The following is a 15,584-nucleotide window of genomic DNA, read 5'->3' as shown; positions in this document are numbered from 1 at the left end:
GAGCCAGTTAGCAGAGAGCCGTCGAGGAGTCATGCAACAGCAGGGTTCATCAGAGGAGCTTGACTCTGAGTCAGCAACAGGGAATAGGGATGGAAGAGGGCTGGCTTAGATCAAAGGAGAGTAGTCGTTTATTATTATTATTATTAGTGCAAAAAGAACAGGAGAAAGGATTGGTGAGAGGTACAAGAAAATTAGAAAATTTCATGGCGAAAGTAGAGGCAGCTCCTGTCAGATGAACTCTATTTTGTCTGTGAAGAAACAGGCGACGCTGCCTACAGAGACTAAGAAGGAGAGACGGGGCCAGCTTGGTTCTTCATTTATGCCGCCCACCATTGCTGGTAGATTCTTTATCTAGCCTGCATCCTCTCATTTTCCTGGATCCCTATACGGCGTTTGACGCTGTTTACCACAAGAAATGTCGAACGAACGTGAGACACTCAGGGATACTCCAGTCGGAACTACTACTCCCAGAATGCAGTACGGCTCCTGGGAAGTGCGGGCAGCTGGGAACGCAGCAGGCCTAGCCCTGTCGCCTGCTGCCATTGGAGGAGCGCTCCCACTCCCAAGAGGCCACGCGTAGGCGGGGCGCTTCATGCGGAAGTCGGCGGCGTCCGGTCCCGGCGTCCGGTCCCAGCCTGCTCTGGGAGCTGGCAGTTGGCGACACTTCGCTGACCCGCGCCCCTCGGTCCCGAGCCCGCGCGCCCTTAGAGGGTGCCCGGACAGGTAAATGGAGTGGGGCGCGCTCTGCGGGAGGCGAGGAGAGAACTGCGGGGAGAGGGCGGAGGCGTAGACGGAAAGGTGCTGGGGTGGAGCGAGGAGGCAGTGCAAGGGTGGCTTGGGCTTCTCTGGTGTCGACAGTTTCAGTTGTCGGGCAGGACCAGTTTTGGCGTCTTATGCCACTGGAAAGGCTTCGAGTTAGAGTGTCAGAATGCGTCACTTCAGCTGTCATTACAGGAGGGAAAAAATGTTAACTTTCTCTCAGTTTGCATTCTACAAGACCTTTCTGTAGCATTTAAATCTCTTGAGATCCCCCGAGTCTTCCAAAAACTCTCTACGTCCTTGTTCCATGACGTCACTTTCTGCTTCACCTTCTACTTCTGGCTGTTTATGCTCCTTCGTGGGTTCCTAGCCCCTTATTCGCCCTTCCTCCACTGCTCAGTATTGACAGTCCCCTTCTTCGTCTGTTCAGGAACTGTATTTCTGACAGACCCGTTTCCTCAGCTTCAGACCTGTTTGGTGTTTTTATTAGTGGCCAATGTTTATCAAATTCTGACCGCGTACTTTGGTAAATGCTTTACATCTCCCTCTCCCATAACTCTCACAAACAATCAACTGTCTTCATTCGGCCTCATTAATTGCTTTCAACTACCTGTATCTCCATTCTCCCTCCATTGATCCCAGAGGATACAGTCATGTTTGGGATATTAATTCCCTTTGAATACCTGTGGCTGAGAGCAGATCCATTCATATATTTAACAAATATTTATTGAACGGCTGGTATATGCTTGACACTCTTTTAAGTGCAGGGGATACAGCTGTAAATAAGACTTAAGATGTTGCTACTCTCAGGAACTTACATGTTTGTGTCTAGAGGGGAAAACAGGAATAATCGGGATTATGTTATATATTGGTTAATGCGAAATAAAACAGGTGGTTGACTTGAAAGGGTGGGATCCTATCCTAAGAAAGTCAGAGGGATCGGACTGGGTCTCAGAGCATCGTCCAGAAAGAATAGTTGTAATACCAACAGGAATAATCTTGATCTGTAACATGACTTTTCACAAACACCTCTTCTTTTCCCCTGTCTAAGCAGTGTTTATTCTTCATTCTTCTATCTCCTCCAAGGTTGTTGCATCAGAATTCATGGTTTATCTATAGTTGGTTTATTCCTTATAAGACCCAGAGAGAAGAGTGGGGGATTGAATTACTATTAGCTCAACTGCTTTATCTTACTGAGAAAGATAGTTTGGTTGTGAAAGTATTATTCTTACCAGGTCCTTCTGAATATAAAGTTATCTACCATTTATAGTATATTTAAAACCAAAATATGCTCAATGTTCACTCATTTATTCAACAAATATTTGAGGGAATATTAGATGGTAGGCACTGTGCTGAGCACTGGGAAAATAGGGTAAAATAGACACTTTGAGCTCTCTTCCAAGGATAAGTAATCCTAACAGTATACTGAGGAAATTCCTAAGGCATAGGCTGACACCTACATTCCTGTTCTTCATCCAAGGTGAGATCATCACAAAACATTAAGACATTTTCTGAGCAATTGTGGACATTCTGAGATTATTCACTTATTATTCTTTATCGCGTTTATTTATATGTCTTTCCCCATTGTTCTATGGCTCCCTCAAGTATTGGAATCCCTTCTTCCTTAACTTTATACCTCTAGTGTCTACTTTGACTGTCATATAGTAACCTGCCAGTACATACGTGTTGGACTGAAATAGAAAGACTCCCTATTTGATCAAATTTAAATGACATGATTTATACAAGGCCTTCTTTATGTAAGGCCATCAGCCGTATTCCTCAACCTTCTCATTCACCAAAGGTGGATCATTTCATCTTATCAGGCTAACTTATGTACCTTCTTTACTTTGTTCTCACCTCTATGCTTTCTCGTTCCATCCATCCCTCCTAAAATGATCTCCTATCTCTTCCCAGGCACCTTGTGTACCTCCCTCCATTAATTTAGTGGGCCAGTTAGTTTAATAGTCTGCTCATGATATAAAGGTGGAAAAAAATTAATTTCCTTTTTATATTTCCTATGAAACATTCTGCCAATGAACTCTTGCAAGAATTAACATAATAGGTCCTCCTGCAATAATATAAATAATGATACAGAATACTTTTTAAAAATTTTGCATTGCCTATCACCATGTGCTATGTAATGAGTTAATTGTACTACTTTATTTGAACCGTTGTATAACCTCTGTTCACACAGCATGTTTTGGTATCATTTGGTTTCTAATTGGTAGAAACACATCTTTTTTTGTTTGTTTTGTTTTTTGAGACGGAATCTTGCTCTGTCACCTGGACTGGAGTGCAGTGGCGCGATCTCGGCTCACAGCAACCTCCACCTCCCAGGTTCAAGCAATTCTCCTGCCTCAGCCCCCTGAATAGCTGGGATTACAGGTGCGCACCACCACGCCCGGCTAATTGTTTTTTGTATTTTTAGTAGAGATGGAGTTTCACCATTTTTGGTCAGGCTGGTCTCGCCACCCACCTCGGCCTCCCCAAGTGCTGGGATTACAGGCATGAGCCACTGTGCCCGGCCAAGAAACACATCTTTGAGTATTACTTTCTCCTTCGCCTGAGATAATTTAAGTGGTAATGTTATTCTGCCACATTGTTATTTTCAGGATGTCAGTTAAAGTCTTAAGTATTAAAATTAAAGTTTTTTGGTTTTTTTTTTTTTTTTTTTTTTTTTTTTTTGAGGCAGAGTTTTGCTCTTGTTGCCTAGGCTGAAGTGCAATGGCATGATCTTGGCTCACCTCAACCTCCATCTCCTGGGTTCAAGCGATTCTCCTGCCTCAGCCTCCCAAGTAGCTGGAATTACAGGCCTGCGCCACCACGCCTGGCTAATTTTGTATTTTTAGTAGAAACAGGGTTTCTCCATGTTGATCAGGCTGGTCTCGAATTCCTGACCTTGGGTGATCCACCTGCCTCGGCCTCCCAAAGTGCTGGGATTACAGGCATGAGCCACTGCGCCCAGCCAGAACTGAAGTCTAATTCCATGCAGATATCTTTCAATTGTAAATCATTACTGCAAAAGACAAATTTTGTCTTTATAACGGATTAAAAACAACAGCAGTACAAGAGTGCTTGAGTCATGACTGTCATGAATTTAGGATGTGCCAACCTAAGATCAGCCAGATGCTTCTAAGATGTAAACATTAAGCATTGTCATTTTAGGTGATTTATTGACACCTATTTCTTTATAGACAGGAATGCAAGTGCAGCACTGAATTGTGTGCCATTGCTCATTTATAAGACACACATGTAGATGATCCAGAATATTGTTATACATTTTTCAGCGTTATCAAAATACAAATGCAGAATTAAAAGATTTCTCAAAACACATGGACTTGGCCTTTCCCCTTAGTTACCTGAAACTGTCTTCAGCCTCTACTTGAAGATGCTTTTGCTGAGAAGGAGCAGTTTCATCATTGCTGTTCTATTTTATTACCAAATTTTTTTATACAGGCAATTCCTTACTTACAAATGTATATATTTTAAAAGTACTGTTGTAAGCTTGTTGTTTGGAACGCTGGATGTATTTTCTTCTATAAATAATGCTATCCATGACATTTACGTTGTTATGCCAACCAGTATCATTTTAACTTTTAATTTAGTGGACTTGAAGACCTTCCCCACAATTTACAATAACTCCTCTATTAAAAGACTGCATTTATAATTCTCATTTGAATTCCCTTATAGCATATCTTTTTTTTGAAACCCAACAACTAGAACAAAAATATCATTTCTTTAGTCCCTTAACATAGTAAAAACAGACTTTTCTAACTCTAAGCTGTTGTGGGTGACCCTTCTAGCCCTTAGCTCTAAGGACAGTCCTCCAATATGAGCAAGGAAAAAGAAGGGATAGAGGTTTTAGAGAGGGAGGCAAGTTGGGCAATATGAGTATCTGGAAAGGGAAGAGTAGGATTTGTTTGGGTGAACAGTGAGTTTCTAAAATGGAAGTCTGCATTGCTTGTCAGCTTTTTGGCTAAGATCAGGTGTAGTATCAGTTTAAAATGGGGGCTTGTTGTGGGTTGAATTGTGTCCTCCAGAAAGCTGTGTTGAAGTCCTAACCCATGGTACCTGTGAATGGGACCTTATTTAGAAATAGGATCTTTGCAGATGTAATTAAGATGTAATTGAAAATGAGGTCACACTGGAGTAGAGTGGGCCCTTGATCCAATATGACTGGCATCCATATAATAAAAGAGAAGAGACACAGAGAATGCAGTGTGAAGACACAGATACAGAGTGCACCATGTGACTACAGAGGTAAAGATTGAAGTGCTGCATCTCCAAGCCAAGGAACACCAAGGATTGCCACCAAACTATCAGAAGCTAGAAAGAGATAAGGAAAGATTCTCTCCTACAGGTTTCAGAGGGAGCATAGCCCTGCCAACACCTTGATTTTGGACTTTTAATCCTCAGAACTGGTAGGCAATACATTTCTGTTGTTTTAAGCAACCAAGTTTTTGGTACTTTATTACTGCAGCTACAAGAAACTAATACAGGGTTCTTAGCAGGAATGAAGTAGAATTGGGATGATGGCTGTGGGACCAAGTGAGGAGTGAATAGGAGAACAAAGAGGAACAGAGTTGATATGGGGCTTTCCTTTATGTTGCATTATCTTTTTTTCTTCCCTTCTCTCTCTGGCTTATCTTTTCATTCTTTTTCTTCTTGGATCTTATCTTTATATAGCACTTCATGGTTTAGTAGGCATTTATATACTGCTAATAATTAGCAGAGCCAGGTTTTCTAACTTCAAATGCAGTGTTCATTGTACCACAGTTGTTTCTGTTATCCCAATACTCATCAAGACGTTATGGATTCTATTACAAGACGCTTACAGTGGGGGCAGGTAAGACTTCATAGGTGGGATTTTTAGCAGTATAGGAGAGAGGAAGGAATTCCCATTAGTGACATCTGGAAGGAAAGTAAAATTTCTGTTGCTATGTACCCACTGTTTAACAGTCATTTTTAAGTTGGGGACTGTTTTTATTGAATGAAACACTACTTGCCTATAACTTATATCCATTGTTCCTAGTTATATTCCGAATAATGTGCTCCCTGTTCCAGGTGACTGTACTTTATATAAACTCAAAAACTATTGTAATGTTCCTTCTAAGTCCTCTTTCTCATGTTACATATCTCTAGTTCCTCCAGCCAGTCTTCAGATGACATAATCTCCATGTCTCTCACCCATATTGTCTCCCTTTTGTCCAATCATTAAATATTCTACCCAGAATTGAATTCAGTATTTCACATATGTTCTAACCAGCACAGAGTGTAATGGGACTAGTACTTAAACAGGTCAAGACACCCTGTTTCTTAATGTACTTTGAGATTATGTAAGCATTTTTAAGCAATATCTCATACTGTTGGTTCATAATGAACTTACAGTCCACTGAAACACTAGATCTTTTTGTATTAATTGTTGCCAAGCTCAGTTTTCTTCTTGAACCTGCACAGGGACTGAGGCTCCTACTTTTTCATCTCTCTGTTCCAGGGACCATATGATTTCTTATATCTGTTTCTCTTTGCGTTTTTGTTCCTCTCTACTGTATGTCTCTTTGACCCTAAGCAATGACCTCCTTCCTTGTTATAAAATTTCATTGATGCTTTTACAGTCTTCATTCTCTTTCTTTCCTTTTGGCTTCTGGGCCACCACACTTTTGGCTTTCCCATTTGGTCCTCCTTAGTCTTTGTGAGTCTCTATCTACCTTTCCCTCAACTGTTGGTTGTGCTTTGGGTTTTTTCCTCAGCACTCTTCCTTTTTTCTGTATGCAATTTATCTTCAGCAAATAAATCATGTTTAAAATGGCAGATCTAACTGAGCTCATCTGGGAATAAAAGGGCACAAAATCAGTCCCGGAGGAAAGTCAACATTTAGAGGTCAGGTAGAGGAGGAAGAGTCAGCAAGAAGACAGAAAGAGCAGCCAGAGACGTAGGAGCATTTCAAGGAGGGTTGGTCAGCAGTGTTGACTGCCTGAGAGGTCAAATAAGGTAAGAATAGAGAAGCAACCACTGTATTTTGCAACACAAAGGCTGTTGGTGACCTTAGGAAGCGTGGTTTTTTGGAGTGTTAAGGGCAACAGCCAGATTATAGTAAGTAGAAGAATTAAAAGGAGGCAGAGGAGCAGAGATAATGCGTAGCAATGCTTTGAAGAAACAGAACAGGGCCAGGCATGGTGGCTCATGCCTGTAATCCCAACACTTTGGGAGGCCAAGGCAGGTGGATCTCTTGAGCCCAGGAGTTCAAGACCAGCCTGGGTGACATAGTGAAACCCTGTCTCTACAACAAAATACAAAAATAGCTGGGTATGGTGGCACACACCTGTAGTCCCAGATACTACGAAGGCTGAGTTAGGAGGATCACTTGAGCCTGGGAAGTGGAGGCTGCAGTGAGCCGAGATTGTGCCACTGCACTCTTGCCTGGAGCTTGGGTGACAGAGCAAGATCCTGTCTCAAAAAAAAAAAGAAAAGAAACAGAACAGTAGGATCCACAGTTAGGGAGGCTTTAGGATCAAGGGAAATTAAAGTATAAGACAGCAATTTGGAAACTATAACTTGCTACCTATGTGTAAGGAGAATTCTAGAAAGAAGATGGTCGAGATCACAACCCTGGGGAACAACTTCAATTCAAGAGTAGGAATGAAACAGAGACCCCCAAGAGACATTCAGCCCAAGAGACAGATGAGCACCTTCTGCTCTGTGTGCTGTCCTTCCATGCTGGGATTGCAATAAGGAATCTGCATATTCCCTAGTCTCAAGCAGTTTGTAGTTTGCTCTTGTGTTTCACAAAGTATATTTGTGTGAATCACCTGCATCCAGACAGACTTGTGTTAAATACAGATTCCAGGGCCCTACCTCAGGCCTACGGAATCAGAATTTCAGGAAGTGATGCCAAGAGTTTGAATTTTTAGCAAGTGACTCATACTCTGCCACACAAGATGATTTGTATTCCCACTACAGTTTGAGAACCACTGGTATGTTGGGTGCTGAGCATGTTAACAAATAAGAGTAGGTTTAACAGTTAATCGAAGACTAGTAAAGCATTTGTTCATCTCTTTTTATGTTTACGTCATTAAATAAGAGAAGCTGGGCTTGTTAGGTGGGAAATAATAGCACATATTCATAGGCAGACTTAAGGAAAATAATCTTAAACTCATACCATATTGTTTTAGTAATGTTTTGTTTATGAAGGGTCTTACCATTCCTTTCTTGTGGAAGCTTTGAGTTATTTTCACTTTGTTTCTATTATGGATAATGACTTTATACTGGCAGTGTACAGTAAAAGGATAAGATTATGGGCTCTAGAACCGTACTGCCTAGGTTTAAATTGCAGCTCCACACTTACTAGCTCTGTAATTTGGGGGAAATTATTTAAGTCATTTGTGCTTCAGTTTTCTCATCTATAATAGAAGTATCATAATAGTGTATAATCTCATTGAGTTGTGAGGACTAAATGGATTAATAATTATAAAGTACTTAAAATGGTACCTGGCACATAGTAAACAATAAATATAGGCTATTTTTATTGTTAATAGTTATCTTTATGAATCTAGAGTCTTCTGTTGAACTATTTCTCTAGGATAAATTTTCAGGATGAAATTTCTACATTAAAGAATGAAGACATCTTTATGTACCTTTGCTATCTATAGTCATTGCTTTTCAAAAGGGTGATATCTGTTTGTGCTGTAATAATTTGTAAATGAAATCTATCAATGGTGTGTGTGTGTGTATATGTGTTTTGTATGTCTCTTTATATGCATACAAGCATGGCTTAGGTTGTAAGTTTGTAGGAAACTTTGACCTTTTTTTTAAAGCCTGCTGTTATGTCTGTTGTTAAGTTTCATGTTATAGTACCTTGTTAGATATTATCTCCAGGTAGTATGTTGGTAAATGATAGTAAGTTACTTTTGAAAGATTATGTCAAATAAATATTCTAAATCTGTGTCTTTTTCCTTTTGATAGACTGAAGCCATGGCGATTCTTTTTGCTGTTGTTGCCAGGGGGACCACTATCCTTGCCAAACATGCTTGGTGTGGAGGAAACTTCCTGGAGGTGACAGAGCAGATTCTGGCCAAGATACCTTCAGAAAATAACAAACTAACATACTCACATGGCAAGTGAGTTCTGTTCTGCATGTGGTAAGGGATGAAAGAAGGGAATTCTGTTACTGTAATCAGAATGGTAGAAAAGTAGAAAACAAGCTTCTAGGTACATAATTTGAATAAGCTGACAGAATAGTAACCTTCAACAACTTAGAAAATATCTGGTTTTGTTACTTATAAATTTAACTTGTAATTATTTTATTCTATTATTGAAGTGATATTATTTTATTTTGAAGAAAGATATGGAAATGTTAAATATAAAAATGACTTTGCTCTAGAGCTGTGTGATATGTGAAATGATTCAGATAAGATAGATAATGTTCCTTTGTTCATTCTTTCAGTAAATATTTACTGAGCGCTTAACTATTGCCAGGCACTTTGCTTGGTGCTGGGGATATAACAAGAAATGTAGTATTTGCCTCATAAGGGTTATAGTTTAATGAGGGAGGCAGTCAAATCCATGATGTCAAGGGTGGGAGGGTGGGAAGTAGTAGATAGGAGGATGGTATTCCAAGTAGAAGGAACAGCAGGTAGAGAAGTATGGAGGCATGAGATCATAGGGCGGGCATATTTAGGGAATTGCAGACTGTTCTCTGTGACTGGTGCCCAGGATGGTGAAAATAAAGCTAAAGAGAGATGGGTAGAAGAAAAGTCATGTAGAGCCTTGTAGGCCATATTAAGAGCTTGGACTTTACCCTGTGGGCAGTGGGAAGGCATTGAAGGTTTTCAGCCAGGATGTGACACAGTCAGGTTTTATTTATTTATTTATTTATTTATTTATTTAGAGACAGAGTCTCACTCTGTCACCCAGGCTGGAGTGCAGTGGTGCGGTCTTGGCTCACTGCAACCTCCATCTCCCAGGTTCAGATGATTCTCGTGCCTTAGCCTCCTGAGTAGCTGGGATTACAGGTGTGTACCACCATGCCCAGCTAATTTTTGTATTTTTAGTAGAGACGGGGTTTCACCATGTTGGCCAGGCTGGTCTCAAGCTCCTGACCTCAAGTGATTCACCTGCCTTGGCCTCCCAAAGTGTTGGGATTACAAGCGTGAGCCACCGCGCCTGGCCTTCAGTCAAGTTTTTGCTTTAGAAAGATCACTCTGGTGACTGTTAGAGTGGCCATAGATGGGAAATCTTAGTAGTTAGTTTTAAAAAGTGCCTCAACCTTCCCCATTGGCACTTGAAAATCTTTTCTTACTTAACCCAGCCTTACTTCCTTAGTTCTTATCTCAGAATGAGGTCCTTATTACTTTCTATGGCTAACCCCTTATACAGTTTAAGGTCCACTCTAAGCTACTGTGAGAGAGACCCCCGAGATACAGTATTAATTTTAGTGAGATAGTCCAGAGATGAGTGGTTTGGGATGTTGGGGTGGCTCTGCCATTTCCAATTCCCTAATTCCCAAAGCAATTAGTGCTTTCCACCTCTGGCCAAGGCAGCTCCTTTGGTGCTTGTTATATCCCAGTGCTTGCCCAGTAATTTTAAAGGCAGGACCCAGAAGTGGCCTGTTATTGTTGAGAAGTTTCTACTTACATCTTATTGTTCACTACACAGTCATGTAGCTAACATAGCTAGAAGGGAGGCCAGGAATTTTCTTCTGGCTATCCAGTCGTAGGCTCAACTAAAACTCTGTTACTCTGGAGGAAGTTATAGGATATCAGGGGATGACTTGCAGTCTTCCAGTCTGCTCTTCTGGCCACCCAGATATTTCAGTGAACCTTTCTTCCCAAACATAGAATACGCCTCTTCTCTGAGAAAGGTAGCTCAAAAGACCTATCTAGTCACTGTGTTTGGCTCCAAGTCCAGCATGTCTAGGTGGTACACAGTCCTCTCCATCAGGCCCTGGTGTGGCTCCTGTGGTCTACTGACCATAAACTAAAAGATAAGTCATATGTTTTCCCTGCTCTCCCAGCCTAACCCAGTAGACAACGGTGAAATAAGGATCATCATAGTGAGAGTTACAAACTCCCATTTGGAAAAGGGAAGAATGAGAAACATGTAGAAGTCATTGCTTTCCAGTAATGATCAAATAATTGCCTCACACAATTTCAAAGACCCGTATTCTGACCAGGTAGTGGTTAGTGGTTCTGCTTTCTTGGAGGAACTCCCTCACCTTTTTTCCCTGACTCCTGGCTTTGTTCTACAAGAAGTTCTTCCTTTCTGGCCACATCCAAAATGGGAGTTAGAGAGTATATCATCTTTGGGAATTGTACACATTTTGTAGTCCTCTTCCTGCCAGCATAGGTTTGTGGGCCTAGAGGTTAAGGGTTAAATAATCCTAGCCTCTTATGATTTGGGCTTTATACTTTCCCTAAAAATGTATTAGACTTACAAACTCTGTTTCTAGGTAGCTCCTGGGAAAATGTCCAGGGAAAGCACATGTAGTCCTTTTAGAGGCAAGACTGGGAAATAGGGCATATATCTTCTGCTCATGTATTATGAGCCAGAATTTAGTCACAGCCATATGTAGCTTTAAGAGAGTATAGAATTAAAATGCAGTTATAGTAGAAGGAGATGTTATCTGTCTGCCATGCCTCTCTACCTGTGCCTCTGATCTAGCTGTGTTATTTTGAGCTTTGGTACCTTTTTTTCATGCTTTTGTTATCTTCTAGGAATGTTGTTCTCCTCTTAAGCCTCCTTGTAAACTTTTGCTCACTTTACAGGCCCCAAGCGAAATACTTTCTTAATTTGTAGTTTAATGCCTCTAAAAGGGCAGTTCTGATCATGTTCAACAGATACTGTCTGCCCTCAAGGTAAAATTCCTTAACAGGACTTGGAATATTCTTCAAGATCTGCCACTTTTTCCTTCTCTGGGCTCATCTTTTACTACTTTAGTCCTCAGTTTTGCTTTCCAGCCATACGTAGCCATTTGCAGTTCAATGCTAGGTTCTTTCTCTCTTCCTAGCCTTTGCAATAGCTGTTACCTTTTACTGGAATATATTTATCTGCTTACTTTTTAAAAAATCTCACTTCGGGTTCCTGAACTTAGATGTTTCCTTTTCCAGAAACCCCTGAACACTAACACTGAGTCAGTCACCCCAATCAGACACTCTTTTTATGTGTCTACATAGCATCTAATTTGTTCATATTGTAACACTTATCACACTGTATTATTATTATTATTATTTTATTTTTTATTTTTTTTTGAGATGGAGTTTCACTCTTGTTGCCCAGGCTGGAGTGCAGTGGCGCAATCTCAGCTCACCACAACCTTCACTTCCTGGGTTCAAGTGATTCTCCCACCTCAGCCTCCTGAGTAACTGGGATGGCAGGTGCGCGCCACCATGCCTGGCTAATTTTTGTATTTTTAGTAGAGATGGGGTTTCACCATATTGGTCAGGCTGGTCTCGAACTGCTGACCTCAGTTGATCCACCCGCTTCAGCCTCCCAAAGTGCTGGGATTACAGGCATGAGCCACCGTGTCCGGCCTCAGACTGTATTATAATTGAAATGATTGTTTATCTCTGTACCCTGACTGTAGGCTTCTTGATGGCAGGGATCATACCTTGCTACCTTTTGTGGCCTGTGCACCAAGTGACTCACAAGTCTGGTTTAGGAGAAACAAATTTTGTGGGTAAAGTGGTGACTTTCATTTTGGGCATGTCGTGTTTAAGCTGTCTATGGTATATCTAGTTGGATATGTCTAGTAGACAGTAGTGTAGGTCGTCCTGGAGCTCAGGAGATAGGTCAGATCTAGATTTGGGAATCATTAGCACAATTGTGGTAGCTGAAAACAACAACAAAACATGAGAATGTGTGCTGCCCTCCAGGGAGTAAGTGTGAAAAAAGCAAGAGGCTAATGAAGCTAGAAAACGTTAGTGTAGAGGGAAAGGGACTATGATATAAACCAGGTATATTAGCCTGCTTGAGCTGCTGCAACAAAATACCATAGACTGAGTGGCTTAAACAACAGATACTTGTTTCTCACAGTTCTGGAGACTGGGTGAGGTGCCCACCGATTCAGTTCTTGATGAGGGCCTTCTTCCTGGCTGGCAGATGGCTACCTTCTTGCTGTGTTCTCAGGTGCTGGAAAGAGAGTGATCTCTTTCTTCCTCTTTTTCAAAGCCACTAATCCCATCATGAGGACCCCACCCTCATGACTTCATCTGATCTTAAGTGCCTCCCTAAGGCCTTGTCTCCAAATATAGTCACACTATAACATATGAATTTTGAAAGGGCACAGTTCAGTCTATAGCACCAGGCAAACCTGATGTCAAGAAATCTAGTGAAGAGAAAACACTTTCCAAAAGAAAGTGGTCAACACTATCATATGTTTCAGAGAGAGCCACTGGATATGGCAATGTGGAAGTCATTGGTGGAAATGGTGCAAATAGTTTTAGAGTGTTAGAGGAAAAGATTTTGCCTGAGTTCCTGTATCTCCTTGTAATTCATGTCAGTCCTCTGTGAACATTAATATAATTCAACAGGTACCCCTATCTATCCACTTGCCCAAGGTATAAATCTGGGAGGCAAAATTTAGTTAACCTGTCTCATGCCAGTCACCAAGTTCTATAAATGCTGCCTTCTATCTGCTCTGTCCCTTTTTCTTTATTACCCGTTCTACTTTAGTTTATTTCCCTCCTCATTTCTTACCCGGTATACTGCAGTAGTCTCCTGTCTGGTCCTCCTTTGAGTCAGTTTTCCACACTCTAGCCAATGTGTCCTTTTTAAAGTGCAAATCTGATCACAGCCTCCCTAGGCTAAAACCTTTGGATGCTTGTTCATTATTCTTAGGATAATGCACAGTGTGGTTTATAAAGTCTTGTATAACCTGGTTTTTGCTGACTTGTCCAGCCTTGTCTGTCCAGATAATTTACCTTTTCTTCACATTCTATACTCTAGTCATGTGAGCCGATTTTACTTTCCTAAATCTATTATGTGCTATTTTATCTCTAGGCCATTATGCTTGCTGCTTCCTCTCTGGAAAAACTCTTCGCTGACTTTTTGTTGTTGTTGTTGTTTTTGAAACAGGGTCTCACTTTGTTACCCAGGCTGGAATGCAGTGGCGCAGTCTCGGCTTACTACAGCCTCAACTTCCTGGGTTCCAGTGATCCTCCTGCCTCAGCCTCCCGAGTAGCTGGGACTATAGGCGTGCGCCACCATGCCTGGCTAATTTTTGTATTTTCTGTAGAGATGGGATTTTGCCATGTTGCCCAGGCTGGTCTTGAATTCCTGAGCTCAAGCAATCTGCCTGCCTCAGCCTCCCAAAGTGCTAGGATTACAGGCATGAACCACCACACCTGGCCTTTCACTCACTCTTTACCTTGCCGTCTGTTACTTATTCTTCAGGTCTTAAATCAGACATCACTTGTTTCAGGAAGTCTTTCTGGTTACCCTTTGGCAAATCTCCATTTCGTGCCTCATCTATTAATATGTCCCCAGAGCACCATGTACTGCCTTTAACTTTCCTGTCATCCTGTTTGCCATGCTGCACTGTATTTTCTTATACTGTGATCCCTGTGAAGACTGGGAGTTGGTGGTTTTGCTTTTTTGTATCGTCAACTTCCAGCACAGTAACTAACTCAAAGTAGGTACTCAAATGTTGAGAATTTGGTAGAAAAGATGTTTGCTTTAAGAACTTAGGAAAAAGCAAAGAAAACCATATGGCAAAGAAAACCATATGGCCTATTGGGGGTTAATCTTAATTACATGCTCCTCCTAAGATGTCATCTCTTGTTCATGCTTTGAGAGTCCAATTATGCTTTTGCAGCTGTGGTTCTAATGGGTAATACACATGCTGTTGTGCTATGTAGCTAGAATAGAGATCTTCTTTTTATTTCTTATTTACTTCTCTCAGTTTGACTTGAAAGAAACAGGTATATTGGGAAGGGGAAGAGGGAGAAGAGACTGTATCCGTAAGTAATGTGGTGACATTGGCAGTACTGAACTTGCTTATACATAGATAGAAGATAGAAGTAAAAGTGATGTTGCTTATAACCACAGTAAGTTTTATATCTTTTATTCTACAGTTATTTGTTTCATTACATCTGCCAAGACAGGATTGTATATCTTTGTATCACTGATGATGTAAGTAACTTGAAGACATATTGCTATTTAACTATGTGTACTATTAATACAGCCAGTTCTTTATTATCTACACCAGGGGTCCCCAACCCCCAGGCTGCAGACTGGTACAGGTCTGTGGCTTGTTAGGAACCAGGCCACATAGCAGGAGGTGAGTGGCCTATGAGCATTACCACCTGAGTTCCACCTCCTATCAGATCAGCAGCAGCATTAGATTCTCATATGAGTGCGAACCCTGTGATGAACTATACATCCGAGGGATCTAGGTTGCATGCTCCTTATGAGAATCTAACTAATGCCTGATGATCTGAGGTGGAACAATTTCATCCCGAAAACATTCCCCCTCCCCCAGTCCTTGGAAAAATTGTCTTCTACAAAACCGGTCCCTGGTGCCAAAAAGGTTGGGGACTGCTGATCTGTACCTATGGTGGGCAAAGGTGATGCGAACTTTACATAGCTGGAATTGTTAATATTTTGCATTTGTCATATAGAGCAGCAAATGATAAGAAAACTTGATACTGGGGTATGTGCAAATCAACTCGATTTTGGTAGAGTTTTAGCTTAGCCTGTTGCAACTTCTATATTCTATTTTGTAGTGAGAATTGGTGTTCATAATTATAATTCTTTGATATCAAAACCTCTCAAAAATTGTTTACCTGGAATGTTAAATTAGATAACGTCATTCCTTCTATCAGTAGTTA

The 15,584-nt window shown here is 41.1% G+C and overlaps 1 protein-coding gene across 2 annotated transcripts in view; it reads left to right on the top strand.

Moving 5' to 3' along the window:
* The first annotated feature begins 546 nt into the window (after positions 1–546).
* The window catches only part of VAMP7 (vesicle associated membrane protein 7), a 58,839-nt gene continuing 43,801 nt past the window's right edge, over positions 547–15,584 (top strand). Inside the window, exons 1-3 of one of the 2 annotated variants that reach the window (XM_021932817.2) lie at positions 547–723; positions 8,722–8,876; positions 14,829–14,886. In XM_021932817.2, the coding sequence (XP_021788509.2) occupies positions 8,731–8,876; positions 14,829–14,886 (204 nt within the window). In that variant the 5' untranslated portion in view covers positions 547–723; positions 8,722–8,730. Of the gene's footprint in view, positions 724–8,721; positions 8,898–14,828; positions 14,887–15,584 lie in introns of both variants that reach the window. The other variant, XM_031660639.1, reaches the window with a different exon arrangement.

Source organism: Papio anubis, chromosome X, assembly GCF_008728515.1.
Source record: "Papio anubis isolate 15944 chromosome X, Panubis1.0, whole genome shotgun sequence".
In the NCBI taxonomy this organism is placed as follows: domain Eukaryota; kingdom Metazoa; phylum Chordata; class Mammalia; order Primates; family Cercopithecidae; genus Papio; species Papio anubis.
Note: the sequence above shows the minus strand (reverse complement) of the source record. Positions and strands in the feature narration are given on the sequence as shown.